The sequence below is a fragment of the Botrytis cinerea genome, chromosome 12 (assembly GCF_000143535.2).
Source record: "Botrytis cinerea B05.10 chromosome 12, complete sequence".
Taxonomy (NCBI): Eukaryota; Fungi; Ascomycota; class Leotiomycetes; order Helotiales; family Sclerotiniaceae; genus Botrytis; species Botrytis cinerea.
In genome coordinates, this window is record NC_037321.1 from 1,752,209 (window position 1) to 1,768,973 (window position 16,765).

General features: G+C 41.5%; 3 protein-coding genes across 3 annotated transcripts; 1 reads left to right on the forward strand and 2 right to left on the reverse strand.

Moving 5' to 3' along the window:
• Nucleotides 1-45: 45 nt before the first annotated feature.
• BCIN_12g05190 (hypothetical protein) lies at nt 46-1,335 on the reverse strand. Its single transcript, XM_024696491.1, has 3 exons — nt 841-1,335; nt 313-787; nt 46-258 (listed from the first exon to the last, which is right to left on the reverse strand). The coding sequence occupies exons 1-3, from the start codon at nt 1,248-1,250 to the stop codon at nt 226-228; spliced, it is 918 nt and encodes a 305-aa protein (XP_024552302.1). The 5' UTR covers nt 1,251-1,335; the 3' UTR covers nt 46-225.
• A 7,169-nt stretch (nt 1,336-8,504) lies between these two features.
• Nucleotides 8,505-13,321, forward strand: BCIN_12g05200 (hypothetical protein). The gene is made up of 6 exons (XM_024696492.1): nt 8,505-9,191; nt 9,433-10,028; nt 10,083-10,610; nt 10,658-11,159; nt 11,210-12,570; nt 12,653-13,321. Exons 2-6 carry the CDS (start codon nt 9,627-9,629, stop codon nt 12,809-12,811), a joined length of 2,952 nt encoding a protein of 983 aa, XP_024552303.1. The 5' UTR covers nt 8,505-9,191; nt 9,433-9,626; the 3' UTR covers nt 12,812-13,321.
• A 1,453-nt stretch (nt 13,322-14,774) lies between these two features.
• Bcmdh1 lies at nt 14,775-16,474 on the reverse strand. Its single transcript, XM_001553799.2, has 4 exons — nt 16,304-16,474; nt 16,093-16,210; nt 15,201-15,991; nt 14,775-15,126 (listed from the first exon to the last, which is right to left on the reverse strand). Exons 1-4 carry the CDS (start codon nt 16,370-16,372, stop codon nt 15,079-15,081), a joined length of 1,026 nt encoding a protein of 341 aa, XP_001553849.1. The 5' UTR covers nt 16,373-16,474; the 3' UTR covers nt 14,775-15,078.
• Between the last annotated feature and the right edge of the window lie 291 nt (nt 16,475-16,765).

Consider the following 16,765-nt stretch of genomic DNA (forward strand, 5'->3'; position numbering starts at 1 on the left):
CTGAAAAGACAGTGGAGAAACTTTGAATGACACAAGATTTATAGTTGGCAGAAAAGAAGCAGAAACATTTTTATTCTGAAATGAAAGAATATGATATCTATTGTATGCATTTTAACACACACGCTCTTGCTTCTTTCTATCAAAGGGTATTCATATTCTATGCACAAATAGAACTTAGCTCTTCTTATACATTGCACCTCCGGCACCAGCCTATGTATGGTCAGCTTATGACTTCTTATGCAATACTGTGGCAGCAGCCTGCCAATATCTCTATTAGTTTCTGTATTCGCACCAAATGAATGACAAACATACCTGGTGGTTGGGGAAAATCAAAGTATCGGCAAGAACGACATTCTCTCTTCTTCCGGCTGCAAAAACAATAACTTCGGCAATATCGTCCGGAGTCAATGGTTCACACCCGGCATAGACAGCATCTGCCTTCTTTTTATCGCCATAAAATCGAACGACACTGAATTCGGTCTCGACTTGTCCAGGATCGATTTCAATGACTCTTATTCTTGTAGCAATCAACTCCCTCCTCAGCGAATCTCCAAAACTTCTAATGGCTGCTTTAGTGGCACAATAGATACTTCCTCCTTGGTATGGTTCTCTTCCTGCAATACTGCCAATGTTTATGATGTCGCCTTTTCCACCATCGGGCCTCGATTTGAAGATTGGGAGGACAGCTTGAGTCATGTTGATGAGGCCCGTTACGTTTGTTGCGAACATAATGTTGATATCTTCTTCGGCAATAGACGGGGCTTGTGCTACACCTTTGACTAGACCACTGAATTAAAGAATTAGTTTCCCTCCCTCCCCTCAGAGTTTGGAAACACTCACGCATTGTTGACCAAAACATCAATCTCCCTCCATTCTTCTGGCAATCCACCAACAAAACCTTTTACCTCCTCAGGTTTACTGACATCCAATTTCACAGCCAACACTTTAACCCCCTCACCACATTCTTTCTCAATATCCTTCTTTACTTCTTCCAAAACATCGATTCTTCTAGCGGTCAAGATCAATCTCAAGTCTTTGGGAGAAGTTCTCGCAAATTCCAAAGCGGTACTCCTGCCAATGCCAGACGAGGCACCGGTTATAACAATGGTTTTGCCCTCGAGCCGTTTGGACATTGCGGACGACATGGTTCGTTTGTAGAGTTGTGGAAGAGGGGATTGACAACGAGATGGATGTTTGAAGAAGGATTTAAGAGTTGGCAGGACTAAGTGTGATCTCTGAAGAATTGGCATACGTGGGAGAAGTGCAGCAGATATATCTCTTAGTCAATTGAGAAAAGGACAGTCAGGAAGGAGTCAGAAGGAGTCAGAATGAGTCAGAGATAAGGGAAAAGAGAGATAGATGATGGATGATTAATATTATGAATGGAGGGGAGGGGAGGGGTGGGGGTTTGATAGCTACAAGCTTACCCCACATTTCGGTGATAAGGCGGAATTGTGTCATTTCCTCGGTTTGTCTCTACATCTGTCCCTCCATCGTACCGGCAACCTTACTCTGGCCATTCGTGCTCTTCGGATTCATATCCATCCAAGAGGGCATTTCTCTTGGTCAAACCCCAATCCTCGAGGAACTTTCTTGGGCCTTTACACAGTGATCCAAACCCCTTCCATCGATGTCAAATATGATTCGGGAACTCTCAACTACACGCTGCTAGTCGCAGGGCAAGTTGACACACTGGCAGATAACTTCCTACATCAATGTATGATTTTCAAGGGACATCCTTCTCTTTCTACTTGATCATTGTGATAGAGACAGCAGTATTCTATGACAGCAAGCGCTTTGAGCCTCTCTCACTCGCACACCCTTCATAGATTCCTCCACCGCTCTTCTCATATCATTTGCCGGATATGATAGCTACAATTTCCTCAAGTTGTCTTGATATCCAAGTCTTTTCTGCTTCGACGCTTGATAAGCTTCTGAAGTAGCTTCCGGGGTGACAGCTGTTGTCCGAGGGTCAGTCTCAACCAGAGCTTTCGATAATTTGAAGTGCAATTTGACAATCAGAAGCTTTCAACAGTTTGATATGCAGTCCGATAATTGAAAGCTCTTAATGTCTTAATACACGAACCAACAATCAAAAGCTTTCAATTTCTGATGTAACCAGAAGTTTTATAATGCTTAAAATTCCTGGATTCAATATTGATATTGTATTTCTTTCAGACTTCGAGACTTTAGTTCCATTTAGTCCGTTGGTTGACACATTACATATCCCTACCTAGACCAGGTAGTATATATTCTTGGAGACTTTGAAAGTTCTCGAGGAAATTTCATGAAGAGGATTCGTTTGGAAGATAAAGATGCGTTCCTTAAGGGATATTTTGCACATACTTTACCATATTTTGGTTTATCGTTTATTTTTTCTTATAATTTTGCCCTGGGCCAAATTGCGTACAACATTTCCTGTATGGTAGTAGTGCCAACGTCGGATTCTCGATTACAATTTAATGTTCCTATTCAACTTCCGCAATGACCCTTATCCCTGTTTAACTTTTAGTGCCGGATAGAAACTATTTATTTGCGCCCCTCAAAGAAAGTCCTTCGCCCTCCACCCCGCCCCACTCCGCAGAAAATCTCTTCAGTGCGTCGCCCACCACAACAATATAAGTATAAATAATCTCATCACTTACATCAAACAAGTAATCCTTCTATGGTGTAATGGTTAGCACACTAGATTTTGATTCTGGAGATATTGGTTCGATTCCTATTAGAAGGTTCTCATTCATAAAGAACATTCTTCCCTTCCATACCTAGTTTGAAGCTGGGATAAGAGGATTGCGATTTTTTTGCAGTTTTTGGAGGGGAGGGGTCGGTGTATGTGTATGTATTGTATGTAGATAATTCCAAATCTATCCGTCTTCTTTTTTGGTCTGAAGATATCTATCTATCTATCTGTTCTTTGTTAAAACCAAGCAGTAGCAAATCTCTCCTCCCCTCCATCTTCAATTCCATCCACAACGAAGCGGGGGATCGTAGGAAAGTAAATTGTGCAGCGAAAATCCAGCTTTTCAGGTAATCCAATCCGATCCAATCCAGATATTTTAATACTTTACTTTACTTTACCTTTGTAATCAGATAATAAGCATATCATGTCAATCAAGCTATACAATTAAGTTAGTCTCCTCATTCGTATAGTTCATTCATCCGACTAGAGACATTCTATTTTTCTACAACCGACCAATTTCGCAATCCGTATAAATATCCTGCTTGTCATTCATTCATTCGCTCTCCTGCTACTTTCTCGTAAAGTAAACTCTCATGAATGCATGATGTGATGTGATGTATGATTCTTTAGCCATTTCCTTTCCTTCGCTTCTCGTTCCGGTCTTTCGATCTCCCACTATTTGTTTATCTTTGCTCATTTTTTTCTTCATTATGTGCATCCATCAGTAAATGGGTAGGTAGGTGGATGTATAGAGGGACACCTCTCACCTTTCGAAATTTTTGAAAATTGAAGAATGAAATTGTTTGATGTCAGAATCGAATGGAGCAAAATCTATCTTTTCATTGTTCAATCTCTAATCAACACCTCGAGAGATATTTCCAAGTCTGTTTTTTTTTTTGTAGTATCCTGTTATTCCGTATACTCACTGGTGGTCCTGTGAAGTTCTCAAACTTTATCTGTAAAATCTCTTTCCTTTCCTTTCCTGTTCCTCTTCCTCTTCCTCTTTCACAAAACCCAAAACTACCCAAAACTACTCAAACCAAAAAAAATCAAATATTTTCTCCCCTCCCCAAGCACTTTCCAACCGCCAACCCCCAAACCCCAGATACAAACTCAAACCAAAAACAGCCACCAACCCCCTAATAATTCCCAAGACAAAACAAGACGCGCTATATTATATATATTACATACCTAGCTCTCGAAATCCCTTTCATAGCCATCTTATTCTTATTCTTATTCTTATTCCGAATCCGAGAAGAAGACGTTTACTTTGAACCTTCATTGTTTTCATGAATCGAATCATGCGAGTGATATATGGGTTTGTTGGGGGGCGGGGGGGGCTGGGGGATGAAATAGATTTTTCGGTGGATGGATGGATGAATGAATGAATGAATAGAATCAGGATTTAAAATGTACTATCCATCCATAATCTGGAATCGATATATCATATCGCAACCTACTATCACTAACATATACTTTCATCCGCATGAATTCCCACTACTGCTGGGTCTTCTCTCAAATTCAGATTCAGATTCAAAGTGAAAGAGGTGGGTGGGATGGAGAATGCGATAACTTACGTAGTTCTAGAGATTGAATCAGTTGTGTGTAGATGGATGGATGATAAAAGGAGAGAGTATTGAGAAGTTGGGGAAATGAGGTGAAGTTTTTTATTGAGAGGGAAGGGGAAGGGGAGGGGGAAGTAGAAGTGGAAGTTGAAGATTTGAGAAGGGGATGGTGGGAGATGATTAAGGGGAGGATGGGAAAGAGGGATAATTTAATCTATGAATATATCAATGTATGAAAGAGAGAGAAAATTTACATGAGAGATTGATTTGTTTTTGATGAAGAAGAAGAAGAAGAAGAAGAAGAAGAAGAAGAAGAAGAAGAAGAAGAAGAAGGCAAAGAAAAAGATTCAAGAGGAGTTGAGGATACGTTTTTGGTCAAATGCCAAATCGAGTAGTGCATACTGTGTTTTGGGGTTTTCAATGATACCTTCATCATCTCACGAAATTTCATTAAATATAAGAAGGTGATTGAGATCCGATGAGTTGCCGGTAGATGATAGCTAGTATATAACGAACTCGAAAGCTATTACATTAATCTCGTCCATTGAATTCTAGATGAACAGAATACACGAGGAGAATTGGGTTGGGTTCGGTTAGGAGAAATGAACAACTACTATAATTACACTCTAAGAAATCTATTGATGATACCGAGAATAGAGAACATCAAGTTTAGAGGGAGGAGATTGTATTGCAAATTTCAACCTGTGAAACAGGAAGTCTGCAATTCAAATAAAAAACATCTTTAGTAGTTTGCCTAATAAAGCAAGACGAACCCTTGTTTGGTAGTTCTCGGATATATTGAAGATATCATGGCAAATCCTGGAGATCTATTTATGTATTCAGCAAGATACAAATATTCCGAATAATTTGAGACGACGCTTGAATGACCAACTATCTTGACATTATATTGTGATTCGACAATGCGATTGAAACTAGAAAATTGACACCACGAGCTTCGAGATCATCTCAGTCTCACAAAGACACTTAATTCAAGCGTGGTTACAAAAGATGACGCAGGAAAAATAGATGATGCAGTAAGTATACTAGTCAATATCGACGATAACACGGTTTATCGTTGAGATGAGATAAAAGATAGAGCGCTCATTAATGAATGAGATCCTGTGGTATTGAGATAATGGAGATGAAGTCATGAGGCGATGCAGTGTGAAGAATGAATATGTTGACTATCCAAGAAATAATTAGATAGATTGTGCAGACGGAAGATCTGTGAAATATAGAGAGAGAAACGTAACTCTTAGATTTCAATGTTATAGCTATAGACCAATGACTATGTGTTGAGACCACACGGATTGACAAAATGAAGTTGTAAAACGGCAGAAAATGGTTTCCTTTCATCCAGTTCAAGTAAATGATCGGAATTGATGTGGGAACGGACTTGCTACGATATCAAGATTGATGATTGAGATGAGATAATGCAGGTCAGAATGATACAATAGTAACTGTGATGAGATCTTGATTGCAGTCGTGATTCCATAAATTGTACTAGAATGTGATGTGTATCAAGAATTGATGAGAGATCAAATGCTGTGTTGAATTGGGACGATATTGTCAAGATATCTCGAGATTTCTCGAGATATCATAGGAGAAATACAAAACAAATCATCGGGACGTGATCAGATAGATGAAAGATTCAGATCATGCATCATAAATGTTTGATCTTACCATACTAGATCCAAGAGATTGATGATCTACTCGGATGTTGTGATGTTGTCAAAAGGTCGAAATCTTTGCTCGGATGTTACAACATTCTATTACTAAACAGAACACCATTATGCAGCAGAACATCATTGTACACGGAACATGATTATACAACAGAACATGATTATATGCAGAAAGGTACATAGAAGAATGCAGAATGATAATGATTATGTGCCATGATTAGGAATCAGGATAAACGAGAGGCAAATAAAGGCATTGTACTGCGCAAACAAAACACGACTCAATCCTAGTACAGCTGGGGCATAATGTGGTGGAACTCGGCAATTTCTCACACACCATACAAAAGTGCAAAGTGTCATATGATAGGGGAAGAGAGGTGGCTTGGCGGGGTAATTTTCGGAGATAGAATTCCTTGAGAAAAATCATGAATGTCCGATATGTTGAGAAACATTCAATCAATGGTTCTCGATGCAAACAAAAAGCATACGAGATGTAATGTAAACATCATTTTCGGAGAAGTTGAGAAAGTGATAGATTATGCGGTTATGTTAGGCGAGGGGAAAGTTTCAAAGGCAATACAGTAGGCGATCCCGTTAATCTATGGAATGCATCAATGATGTCTTGCAGCTCTTGGAATTTTTCCAATCCGGGTTGATGGAGATTCCAATTTCTGCTGGTAGTGGTGGGGAAAATGAACTATCATGACCCAAAGGAGACAGGTGAAGCATATGGGATGCTGTGTTGTATGGTTTGGGTAAAAAGAAAGAAGGTCTGGAATGAATTGACGAATATTGATGGACGGTGATGAGAGAGACATGGTGGAAAGTATATTACGTGGTGCTGCATCTGCATGAAGGCTGGTAACCATTCATTCTTTCATTCTGCATACGACGATATATGCATGGTAGGAAATGTAGGGAATGTGAGGAATGTATGAAATGTAGTGGTTGTCAGACTGCAGAAGTGCAAAACTACTGCGTGCTGTGTATGTGTATGTGTATGTGTATTGTTTCTTTCCTTTCTTCCGACTTCGGAAAATCGACCATGCTGTACTCAGCACACCAAGGGTGTTGAAATGATGATTGGATGGCTGGTAGGATGGATGGACAGATGGATGAAGTTCTAGACAAGTAAAGATTGATGAAGGCCAGGTTGTATGTGAATTTTCACGATACTGTTTTGGCCAATAATTGGATGTTGTGTTATGATAGGGAGCGAAAGCAGCAGGAGTGAGCGAGTGAAGTTTGAAGGATGGAAATACTAGGTACGAGACAGATACCCACTTCTCTTGCATCTAGAGTGCAGACAGAGTGCAGAGTGCAGAGTGCATTGAGCATTGTGAGTGGAGTTGCTTTTGCGTCCTTGATGATCGCTCGTTACCAAGTACCAACAGGTAGGAAGGTGATATATGCAAGTGCAAGTGCGTATAACGTACGTTGTCTATGTAGCTAGCTGTCTGCGTATATAGGTGGAGGTAGGAATTGCATAGACGATATGTATGAATGGTATGAGTGATATGGTGGAATGAATATATCATTATAATTCACCGTGAATGATAACATAAAAATCATGAGGATAGATAATGTGAGGTTCAATGTCCCTACCAGCTACCTAGGTGTCTGTTCTATACTGTATATCCAATATCACGTATCGAATATGGACGATATTAAATATATAATATACATGTAATATACATGTAATATACATACAATATACATACAATATACATACAATATACATACAATATACATACAATATACATACAATATACATACAATATACATACAATATAATAACAATGTGACATAATCTTCTGACAACACACCGAGTTGCCAATTGCCATTGAATGATCCAGTCCGCCAATATATTCCGTGGAGCCCAAATCCGGTTTGATGCCACCAGCCCCTCGAATCCTACGAGGTAACCATTGTCTTGCGGAAAGCCTGGTCTCTGTTTGCCTCTTGCCGTTGGAATTTTCCCTGTGCTGGGGAATGAATGAGTCAACGAAGGAAACAATGGGTCTGTTTGAGGCGATGGGAGACGTTGGACTCTTCAATGCCCTTGTTGAGCTGAATGCACTAGGCGTGCCTCTCGATGCTGACCGAGGCTAGCATGAATGGATGAGTGGATGAATGAATGTATGAATGGATGTACCTAGATATCACAATGGTCTCTTGACATAAGTTTTAGTCAATCCGATCCAGCAGTGCCAGGAGCAGTACCAATGCCAGTCCTACTACCAACACCAACACCATACAGCAGAAGAGGCACGAGCGACGAGGTGGAGATGCTTTGCATGTAGCGCTCAGAGGAGGAACATGGAGAGCGCCAATAAAAGTCCAAGGAGAGGAAGTTTGACTCTTTTCTATTATCATTCTTTCTTTTTCTGTTCATTAATGTCATTCTCGTACATGTCACCTCGAAATGCCGACGCTCAGCCTCGTTTGCGAGATAAAAGGAACCCTCTCACTATCGATTAGCTTCAAATGCAAGGAAGCCGCCATCACCCAATGAAAATGCATGCAGATATCACATTTCCAGACACACATTAATTCCACAGCCATCATTCTTCTTCTTCTGACGATGATCGTGCGAGAGGGAACATCTCCATATCCAGATATTGCCTCAACTGCACTAGCGATCCTCCACTCGCAACGACGAGAAGCCCCAAAAGGCAAATAAAGCAAAAGTCCTCTCTCCTCTTCTCAGCGAACTATGTGACGGATGCACGTTTTGAAGCCTCAAACTCCCACTCATTGCGTTTGACCACCCGATTTACTATCCCGTACACTTATTATTACCCAGCAGTATTACATGCATGACTGTCACACCGATGGAGGAACCATTAGCTAGCTACCTGCTACCTGCTACCTGCTACCTGCTACCTGCTACCTAACTTAACTACCGAGCTACCTACCTACCTACCTACCTACAGACAGACAGACAGACTATTTATGAGAAGGATTCTCTTCCCCAGCTTGCCGCATTTTCTATTTGAACCAAAGGAATCCCCGACGGGAGAAAGTCCTTGTATATTGGCCGATTCGCATCCATTGCAATCAGTACATCCCTCACTGCACCCGCCCATCCAACGACCAATTCTATATTCTATTTACTTGCACCTTCCCTTCACACGTCCCCTTCCCCATTTTGCGATTGCGCTGGATTGAGGATTCATCATTTGACTTGCCATTGCACCTTCCTCTCACCAATCCACGGATACCAAGGCGACCTGCAGCAGCTGAAACAAAGTAATAATCCACGAGGTAAGTGTCTGATGATCAATCTACCCGTCAGCAAACAATCCGCCTGGTGATTGATAGCCGTGCAAGAGTTACACTTCATTTCTCCAACATACGGCTACTACCACCATTTGCAAGTACCTACTTTGGTAGGAATCATATCATATACGTCCAAAGAACCTCTGCCGCAATCAGTGAATTCGCAACATGCGCCCGTTCTGAGCCCAGTTTAAAATTCAAGCTAATTCGAGAGGGATCAACTCAGGTCGTCAATTCAATTCGAGCATTCGATAGCCCATCTGCAAAAATACAGCCTGCCGTCTTACAATCTCATATTAGGCAGTCAGCCGCACAAGCACGTTATTCCAAATTGCACAATAGGTCAAACCTGCCAAAATTCTTCCCTTCACAACGGCTCCCCTATTGAAAGCAGGAAAGAAAAAGGGTAGGCCAAACAAGATGGATACTCCAAGTTCAAGCAAAGGTAGTGATCAAGCAACGGAGAGGGAAGAGCCTACAACAGTGGTTGTTGGAGAAGGCTCATCGACTGCACAAATTGAAGCTAAACCGCGACAAACTACGGATAAGCTCCGTAAAGCCAAGACATCTAAGAAAGATAAGGCAGATAAGAATTGCAAGTCCAAGGGAAAGAAGAAGAAAGAGGTGGTGGAGACGGAGTCGGAGAGCGAAGACGATGAATCGTCCGATTTAGATTCTTCTTCCTCTTCTTCCAGTGATTCTGATTCTGATTCGGAGACTGAGACGGAAAAGGAAAAGAAGAAGAGAAAGGCTAAATCGAAGGCTAAACAAAAATTAAAGGCGAAGCGTAAGGCTAAAGCGAAGAAGAGAGCTAAGAAAGATGTGGGTATCAATCCATTCTATTTTCAAATCCACCAAACACTAACAATCCTCTAGGATACTTCTGACTCCGATTCAACTTCCGATTCCGATTCCGATTCTGAAGATGAAGATGAAGAAGCCGAGAATGATTCTGGTGATGCCGATGCCGATGATGATGCCGATGAAGTCACCGAAGCCACGAATGATCAAATTCTAGCGCAAGTGATGCAGCTTCAAGCGATGCATCTTCAAGCAACCCAAAGAAATCATATCTCTCACCCTGGTGCACAATTGCCACCTGCCACAATATGGAACTTGCCACCTCCACCTCCACCAACAAATCCTCTTCGCCCTGATGCAAGACGCCAAGCTTTGCGTAGAAAGCTTTTGTTGGATGGGAGGAAGGAACCGGTAAAGGGTAAAAAGGATAAGGGCAAGAAAAAGAGGGGAAGTAAGTTGGAATTCAAGAGAGTAGATCAATTATGGGATAGCACAATCCATAATTACAAGCTTACCGACACGGCTGAGGATGAAGAGAGTTCGGAATATGATCAATATCTTTTTAACGTTCGCAGAACATTTGATTGGGAGGGAAAGTATAAGGTATGTCTTCGAGATCCATTGCTAGATTGTCAGCTAATATCCTGAAGGCTACTGTCGTTGATATCAAGAGTAAACTTCTGAAAGAAGCTCTGACTGAAGCTATGGATGGTGTTAAAGGTGTCAGTTTTGTCGAAGAAACTCCATGCATTGATCCTAATCTTCTCTTCCTCTACCTTGAGGACCTTCGACAATCTTGCAAAAAATTGAAGAATAAGAAGGTTACCGAAAAGAAAGGCAAAAAGAAGATTAAGAAGAGAAATGAGACCAAGAGAAAACACCTCAAAGTTCTTTTGAAATATCTCGACAAGGACTATGCTTCTACTAAAAAGACTCTTTATCCTATGCTGGAGAACGGAATTATTACATTTGATTTACTCTGGGCCTTGTACAAACCCAATACGTTGGCTTATACCACAACTTATGGAACAGCAGATGAGCCAAGAGCTTTTAAAATCGAGTTGGCCGAAAAAATTGCCAGTTTCATGAAGGGAACTTGGTATAATATTGAGGGTAAATATTTGGAGTATGATGGAAAGACGTGGGGAATGGGTATGTTACATCTTATGTTTCACAAAATCAACCTGCTAACGTCATCACAGGTACCATGGATTGTGATGTTCCGGCTTTCAAGGGCGCAAGAAAGATCACAAGTCTTAATTGTTATCCTCTGAAATATCACAAGAATGAAGCCAAACTTCGTACCGAGCTCATTGAGAGAGGTAAGAAGTTTGTGGCTCTACAAGGTGTTCATTATAAAAGTCACAAGGGAATGGCTTATTACAAGAAGCGCAAGGCTATTATCAAAGTAAACATTGATGGTAGAATTATGGTTGATCCCGCTATTCATCGCCGAATTTTACCAAATTACAACGTCAGTACCGTCAAGCCTAATGATCCGGATCTCCTCGGCGATTCAGATAGTGAGGATGATGACTGTGGCTGTTGTGGCGATGAGAGTTCTGATGATGGTCAAGCAGACCATGCTCTAGAGAAGAGAGATGATGGCGATGAACAAAAAACGAAGTTCAAGGTTGTTCTTGATGAAAAGGAGAGACCTCGTCTAGTTCAGGTTCCTGTCGATGAGGACGGTAATGAAGTCGTTGTTGAAAAGCTAGATGAGGTTCCAAGTACAGTTGTCGATAAGGACATCAAGGACAACAAAGACAACAAGGATGAAAAGGGACAGGTTGAAGAAGACAAGAAAGCTCCTCCCGTCTTTACTGATGAGGAATACTTAATTGCTTCTCCTGTTGTTCTCGGATTTGCATTTGCTGAAAAGCTTTGGCTTGAATTCACAGTTTCAGGAATCAAAGATATTGTTTGGAACGAAGGTGCTTATGATTCCCTTGTCTTAGAAGACAACACCAAAGCCATTGTCAAAGCTTTGGTCGAATCCCACAAATACCACCCAGCCGAAAGCATCGATGACGTTATTCAAGGTAAAGGTAAAGGACTTGTTGCCGTTCTTCATGGTCCACCTGGTACAGGTAAAACCCTTACCGCAGAAGGTATCTCAGAACTCCTCAAATGCCCCCTCTATATGGTTTCAGCCGGAGAACTTGGTACCGATCCACGTACTCTAGAAGCAGAACTTCAGAAAATTCTCGATATTGCTCATGCATGGGGTGCCGTTCTTCTTCTTGATGAAGCTGATGTTTTCTTGGAAAAGAGAACTATTCAAGATATTCACCGTAATGCTTTGGTTTCTATCTTCTTGAGGCTTTTGGAATATTTCCAAGGCATTCTTTTCTTGACTACAAATCGTGTTGAAACATTTGATGATGCGTTTCAATCAAGAATCCACATCGCATTAAGATATGGTGATTTGAGTCCTAAAGCAAAGAAGAGTGTTTTCAAGATGTTTATTGAAAGAGTTAGGGTTTTGGAAGGTATTGATACAATGCCTTTTACAGAGGAAGATTATAATGCGTTGGCGAGGAATAATTTGAATGGACGACAGGTATGTTTTGCTGTCATTTACTACATTTCTTTCCATCAGCCTTCTACGACTTAGTGTAAGAACACAACTAACAACCTTCTAGATTAAGAACACAGTCCGTACAGCACAAGCTCTTGCTGTCAATAATAAAGAACCTCTTTCCATGGAACATATCAAACGTGTATTGGATGTCTCGAATGCTTTTGATAGGGATCTGAAGGGAGGAACAGGATTTGAGGATGCTATGAGAGGATACTTTTAAATCTTTTCTATCTCTGTTTCTGGCAACGGCTCGGAGGGGAGAGGATTGGGCAATGGCAACGGGATTTCCTTGGGCATAAATAAAAGGAAATTTCAGCGATCTGTCTATTTCATTTATCTTATTTTAATCATTTGGTGAGGAATTGGCCGAGGAATTTTTAAGGCGGGAGGGGTTGCGCTAGTAATTTTGGGTATTGGCAGTGTTCCTTACTCTGGTGTGTTTCTATGGATTGATTTCATTTAACATTTGGGGGCTTCCGGTTACCAACAATTGAGGTGTGCGAATGGAGAATCAACGGGAATGGAATGGGGAATCTCAAGCATAGTAACAAATGTTCCTGATTACACGGGGTGAGGATTTGGATTGGATAAAATAGGATAGGTTAGGAGGGATGGGATGGGTTGTGTCATGAGCGAGACTTTCTGCACGCATCCTTACTTACATAGCATAGCATAGCAGGCAGCCCTAGGCTTAGCCATTTTATGAAGAGCAATGAATTTTACTTTTATCTTTATTTTCTTTGTCTCTTTTCTACAGATATCCAGAAATCTATTCCATACCTACCTACCTACATAACCCCACTCACCGTCAACATCTCCCCATCCATCCATCCATGTATAATCCCTCAAACCCTCATATCTACTCCAACAATATCAGGGGATGTAGTATAGTGGTATTATGTTCGCTTCGCATTCTCTCTCTCGCCCTCTTTAGCCCTTAGCTTAAGAGATCTAACGAGTTGATATCCCATGTGTGATTGTGAAAGGTCCCCGGTTCGATCCCGGGCATCTCCATTTTTCTTTTTCTTTTTTGGAGGGAGGGGTTTGGGGGCTTGGGGTTCTTGGATTTGCGTTTGTTTTTTTGGGGGATTGGATTTGGGATTTGGGATTTGAATTTGGGATTGGGGTTTTGCTCTTTTTTTTTTTCTTTCGTGGGCGGGTGAGTGAGTGAGTGAGTGAGTGAGTGGTGTTTTTCTTTTTCTTCTTCTTTTTTTTGGTCAGTGGTGGGGGAGGGAGAGAGGGGGAAAAGGGGGGTTATAGATAGATAGATAGATAGATAGATAGAGAGAGAGGGGTTGTGGGATTGTGAGATCAATTTGGTTTGGTTTGGTTTGGTTTGGTTTGGTTTGATTTGATTGAGTGCGATAGTTGATGATGATGATGATGATGATGATGATGATGATGATGATGATGATGATGATGATGATGAAGATGAAGATGAATGCATGAATGAATGAGCCCAGTTAGTCAACAATCATTCAGTGCGAGATCATTTCTCGGCGCTCTTCTCTCTTCTCTCCACGCTCCTTCCTGCCTCCCCTCATCCACACCTACGTAGGCTACCTATTTACACCACGGTGGGTGGGTGGGTGGAATGGAGTGGGATGGAGTGGGATGGAATGGGATATATATAGTGGGATGGAGTGGAACATAGTGGGATATATAGTGGAGAGAGAAAGGGAAAAAACGGGGAGAAAGCATCACGGGAGAGAGGGGGGGTAATTTACAAAGTAATAGATCTTGAGGAAGTGATCAATCAAATTCATTATGGATATTTTTTATTTATTTTTTTGGGTGCGGGAAGCAAGCAAGCGAATAAATGAATGAATGAAGCACGGTGACGAACGAACAAACGAACAAGAATTGACATTCGGATTCGGAATGAAGGGAAGGAGACGGACGGCTAAGGCGGGATTCGGAACGGGTGGATGAGATGGAATGAGAAGGGATGGATCGAGATTATAGAAATTAAGGTAGATAACATAATAGCATATATAAACACATAAATACACATAAATACACATAAATACACATAAATACACATAAATACACATAAATACACATAAATACACATAAATACACATAAATACACATAAATACACATAAATACACATAAATACACATAAATACATAGCCTCTTTTGATCAGACACTCACTTCGAAATACAAAGAACTAACAAATAATGTCAATAATAGGGGAGTCATTTCATTATAATTTTACATCGCTTGCATAATACATTGCCTTAAATCAAATAGCTAAAATCATGACCAAACTTATCTCCATCGAATTCATCAAAAAATCAAAATCTTATCTATATTCCTTCATTTCGTCATACGTGTACATACATGCGAAAAGAAAGCGCTAGTATCGCATTGGAATTTATGGACTCAAAGATTCATTGTAAAATTCATTTCAGGATATGAGGTTTGTTGAAAGATGGGTATTTCGGACTATTGATCAAAGAGATTTTGAGAGTGATTTTTGAGTTTAGTTTCCTGGGTTCTTGGCGACGAATTCAACACCCTTTGCGATGTTCTGTAAGAAAGATATGTTAGTATAAGTCCAAGTGAAATAGAAATAAACCTTCTCGGTATCATGGGAAAACAAACCTTCTTCAAATCGGCCAAGCATGCCTCCAACAACTTCTCCTCAGCAGCATCAACCTTTCCAACTTCCAAGATCTTTTGAACACCATCTGGTCCCAACTCAACCTTGCTAGCGAAGAAATCAACACCTTGGTCCTTGTACAATGGGCTGTCAACGAAAGTTGGCTCAACAACACCAGTCTCTCCTTGGGAAGCCTTCAACAAAGATTCGGCCATACGGGCACCAGCCATAGCCATGGAGAGGGTAGCGGATCCAGCACCGTCCTTGGCTTGAACAACTTCATCACCACCGAATTGAACACGCTTGAGAAGGTTCTCGTTGCCGACGAGATCTGGGTGGGAAGATTGAGAGAAGAGAGGAACAATGGTAACACCAGAGTGTCCACCAACAACAACAATGTTCTCATCAGCTGGGTCGGACTTCTTGATCTCACTAACGAATCTGCTAGCTCTGACAACATCCAAAGTGGTAACACCGAAAAGTCTCTTTGGGTTGTAAACTCCCTTGGCCTTGAAGATCTCGGCAACAATTGGAACAGTTGAGTTGACTGGGTTGGAGATAACGAGGATGTTGGCGTTTGGTGCAGACTCAGCAGCAGCCTTTGCGAGATCGCGAACAATGGATGCGTTGGTGTTGAAGAGATCATCACGAGTCATACCAGGTTTACGTGGAACACCAGCTGGGATCAAGACGATTTCGGCATCTTTGAGAGCAGAGGCGAGACCAGTTGGGGTTGGCTCATATCCGGTAACCTTGGACTTGGTGTTGATGTGGGAAATATCAGCTGCGACACCTATTTACCCAATTGAATACCCTATTAGCATAACTGTACATCCAATTCCCCTCTTCTTGACTGAATCCTCAACAATATTTATTTAGGAAATTTCGACGAACCTGGACCTCCACGGATATCGTACAAAGCCAAATCGGTAACGCGGGGGTTCAACTTGAGGAGAAGGGACAATGGCTGTCCAATTCCTCCAGCAGCGCCGAGGACGGTCACCTTGGAGAGCTATATCGAATACAGAATTAGTTGGGATTCACCAAATGACGGAGCCAAGCCAATAAGCTCAGTAGAAAGATCAGACGGAGAAGATTATCTTACATCTCTAGCAGAAGCAGAGAAAGCTCTGGTTTGGACTGCGCCAGTCAATGCTCTTCGTGCGGCGAACATGATGTGAAATATATTATTATTTGGTGAGGGGGTGGGAAAGGGGAAAGGAAGAAAGAGTGTTGGTGTGGATTAAATATTTGATGAGGGACAAAAGAGACTTTCGGTGGAGAGGAATCTTTTCGTGTGCTACTTCATATAAGCTGCTGTTTGTGTTGACCAAGGTTTCCGGCTGCTTCCCGATCGTTGGAACTAAACCTGAATAGGAAAGGCGGCATGATTTTGAGGGATCACGTGGGGAGGTGGACCGAGGTCGGCACTTGAAAGATGTTGGGCTCACTGGTGCTGCTCTCGGAGGATCACAAGAGAATGCAATGCTCTCCTCGGTCTGTATAGGACGTGCAAGGACGCAGTCTTTTCGAACACAACGAGCTGTGAGATGAGACTTGAAGAGCT

What these genes read in the sequence shown, in the direction of transcription:
- BCIN_12g05190 (XM_024696491.1), bottom strand. Translation starts at nt 1,250, where the DNA reads ATGCCAATTCTTCAGAGATCACACTTAGTCCTGCCAACTCTTAAATCC. An exon ending in GATGTTTTGGTCAACAATGC is followed by an intron (nt 788 to 840) that starts GTGAGTGTTTCC and finishes TCTTTAATTCAG; the next exon opens with TGGTCTAGTCAAAGGTGTAG. An exon ending in TGATTTTCCCCAACCACCAG is followed by an intron (nt 259 to 312) that starts GTATGTTTGTCA and finishes AGATATTGGCAG; the next exon opens with GCTGCTGCCACAGTATTGCA.
- Bcmdh1 (XM_001553799.2), bottom strand. Translation starts at nt 16,372, where the DNA reads ATGTTCGCCGCACGAAGAGCATTGACTGGCGCAGTCCAAACCAGAGCT. An exon ending in TCTCTGCTTCTGCTAGAGAT is followed by an intron (nt 16,211 to 16,303) that starts GTAAGATAATCT and finishes TATTCGATATAG; the next exon opens with CTCTCCAAGGTGACCGTCCT. An exon ending in GCTTGGCCGATTTGAAGAAG is followed by an intron (nt 15,127 to 15,200) that starts GTTTGTTTTCCC and finishes TCTTTCTTACAG; the next exon opens with AACATCGCAAAGGGTGTTGA.
- BCIN_12g05200 (XM_024696492.1), top strand. Translation starts at nt 9,627, where the DNA reads ATGGATACTCCAAGTTCAAGCAAAGGTAGTGATCAAGCAACGGAGAGG. An exon ending in ATTGGGAGGGAAAGTATAAG is followed by an intron (nt 10,611 to 10,657) that starts GTATGTCTTCGA and finishes AATATCCTGAAG; the next exon opens with GCTACTGTCGTTGATATCAA. An exon ending in ATAATTTGAATGGACGACAG is followed by an intron (nt 12,571 to 12,652) that starts GTATGTTTTGCT and finishes ACAACCTTCTAG; the next exon opens with ATTAAGAACACAGTCCGTAC.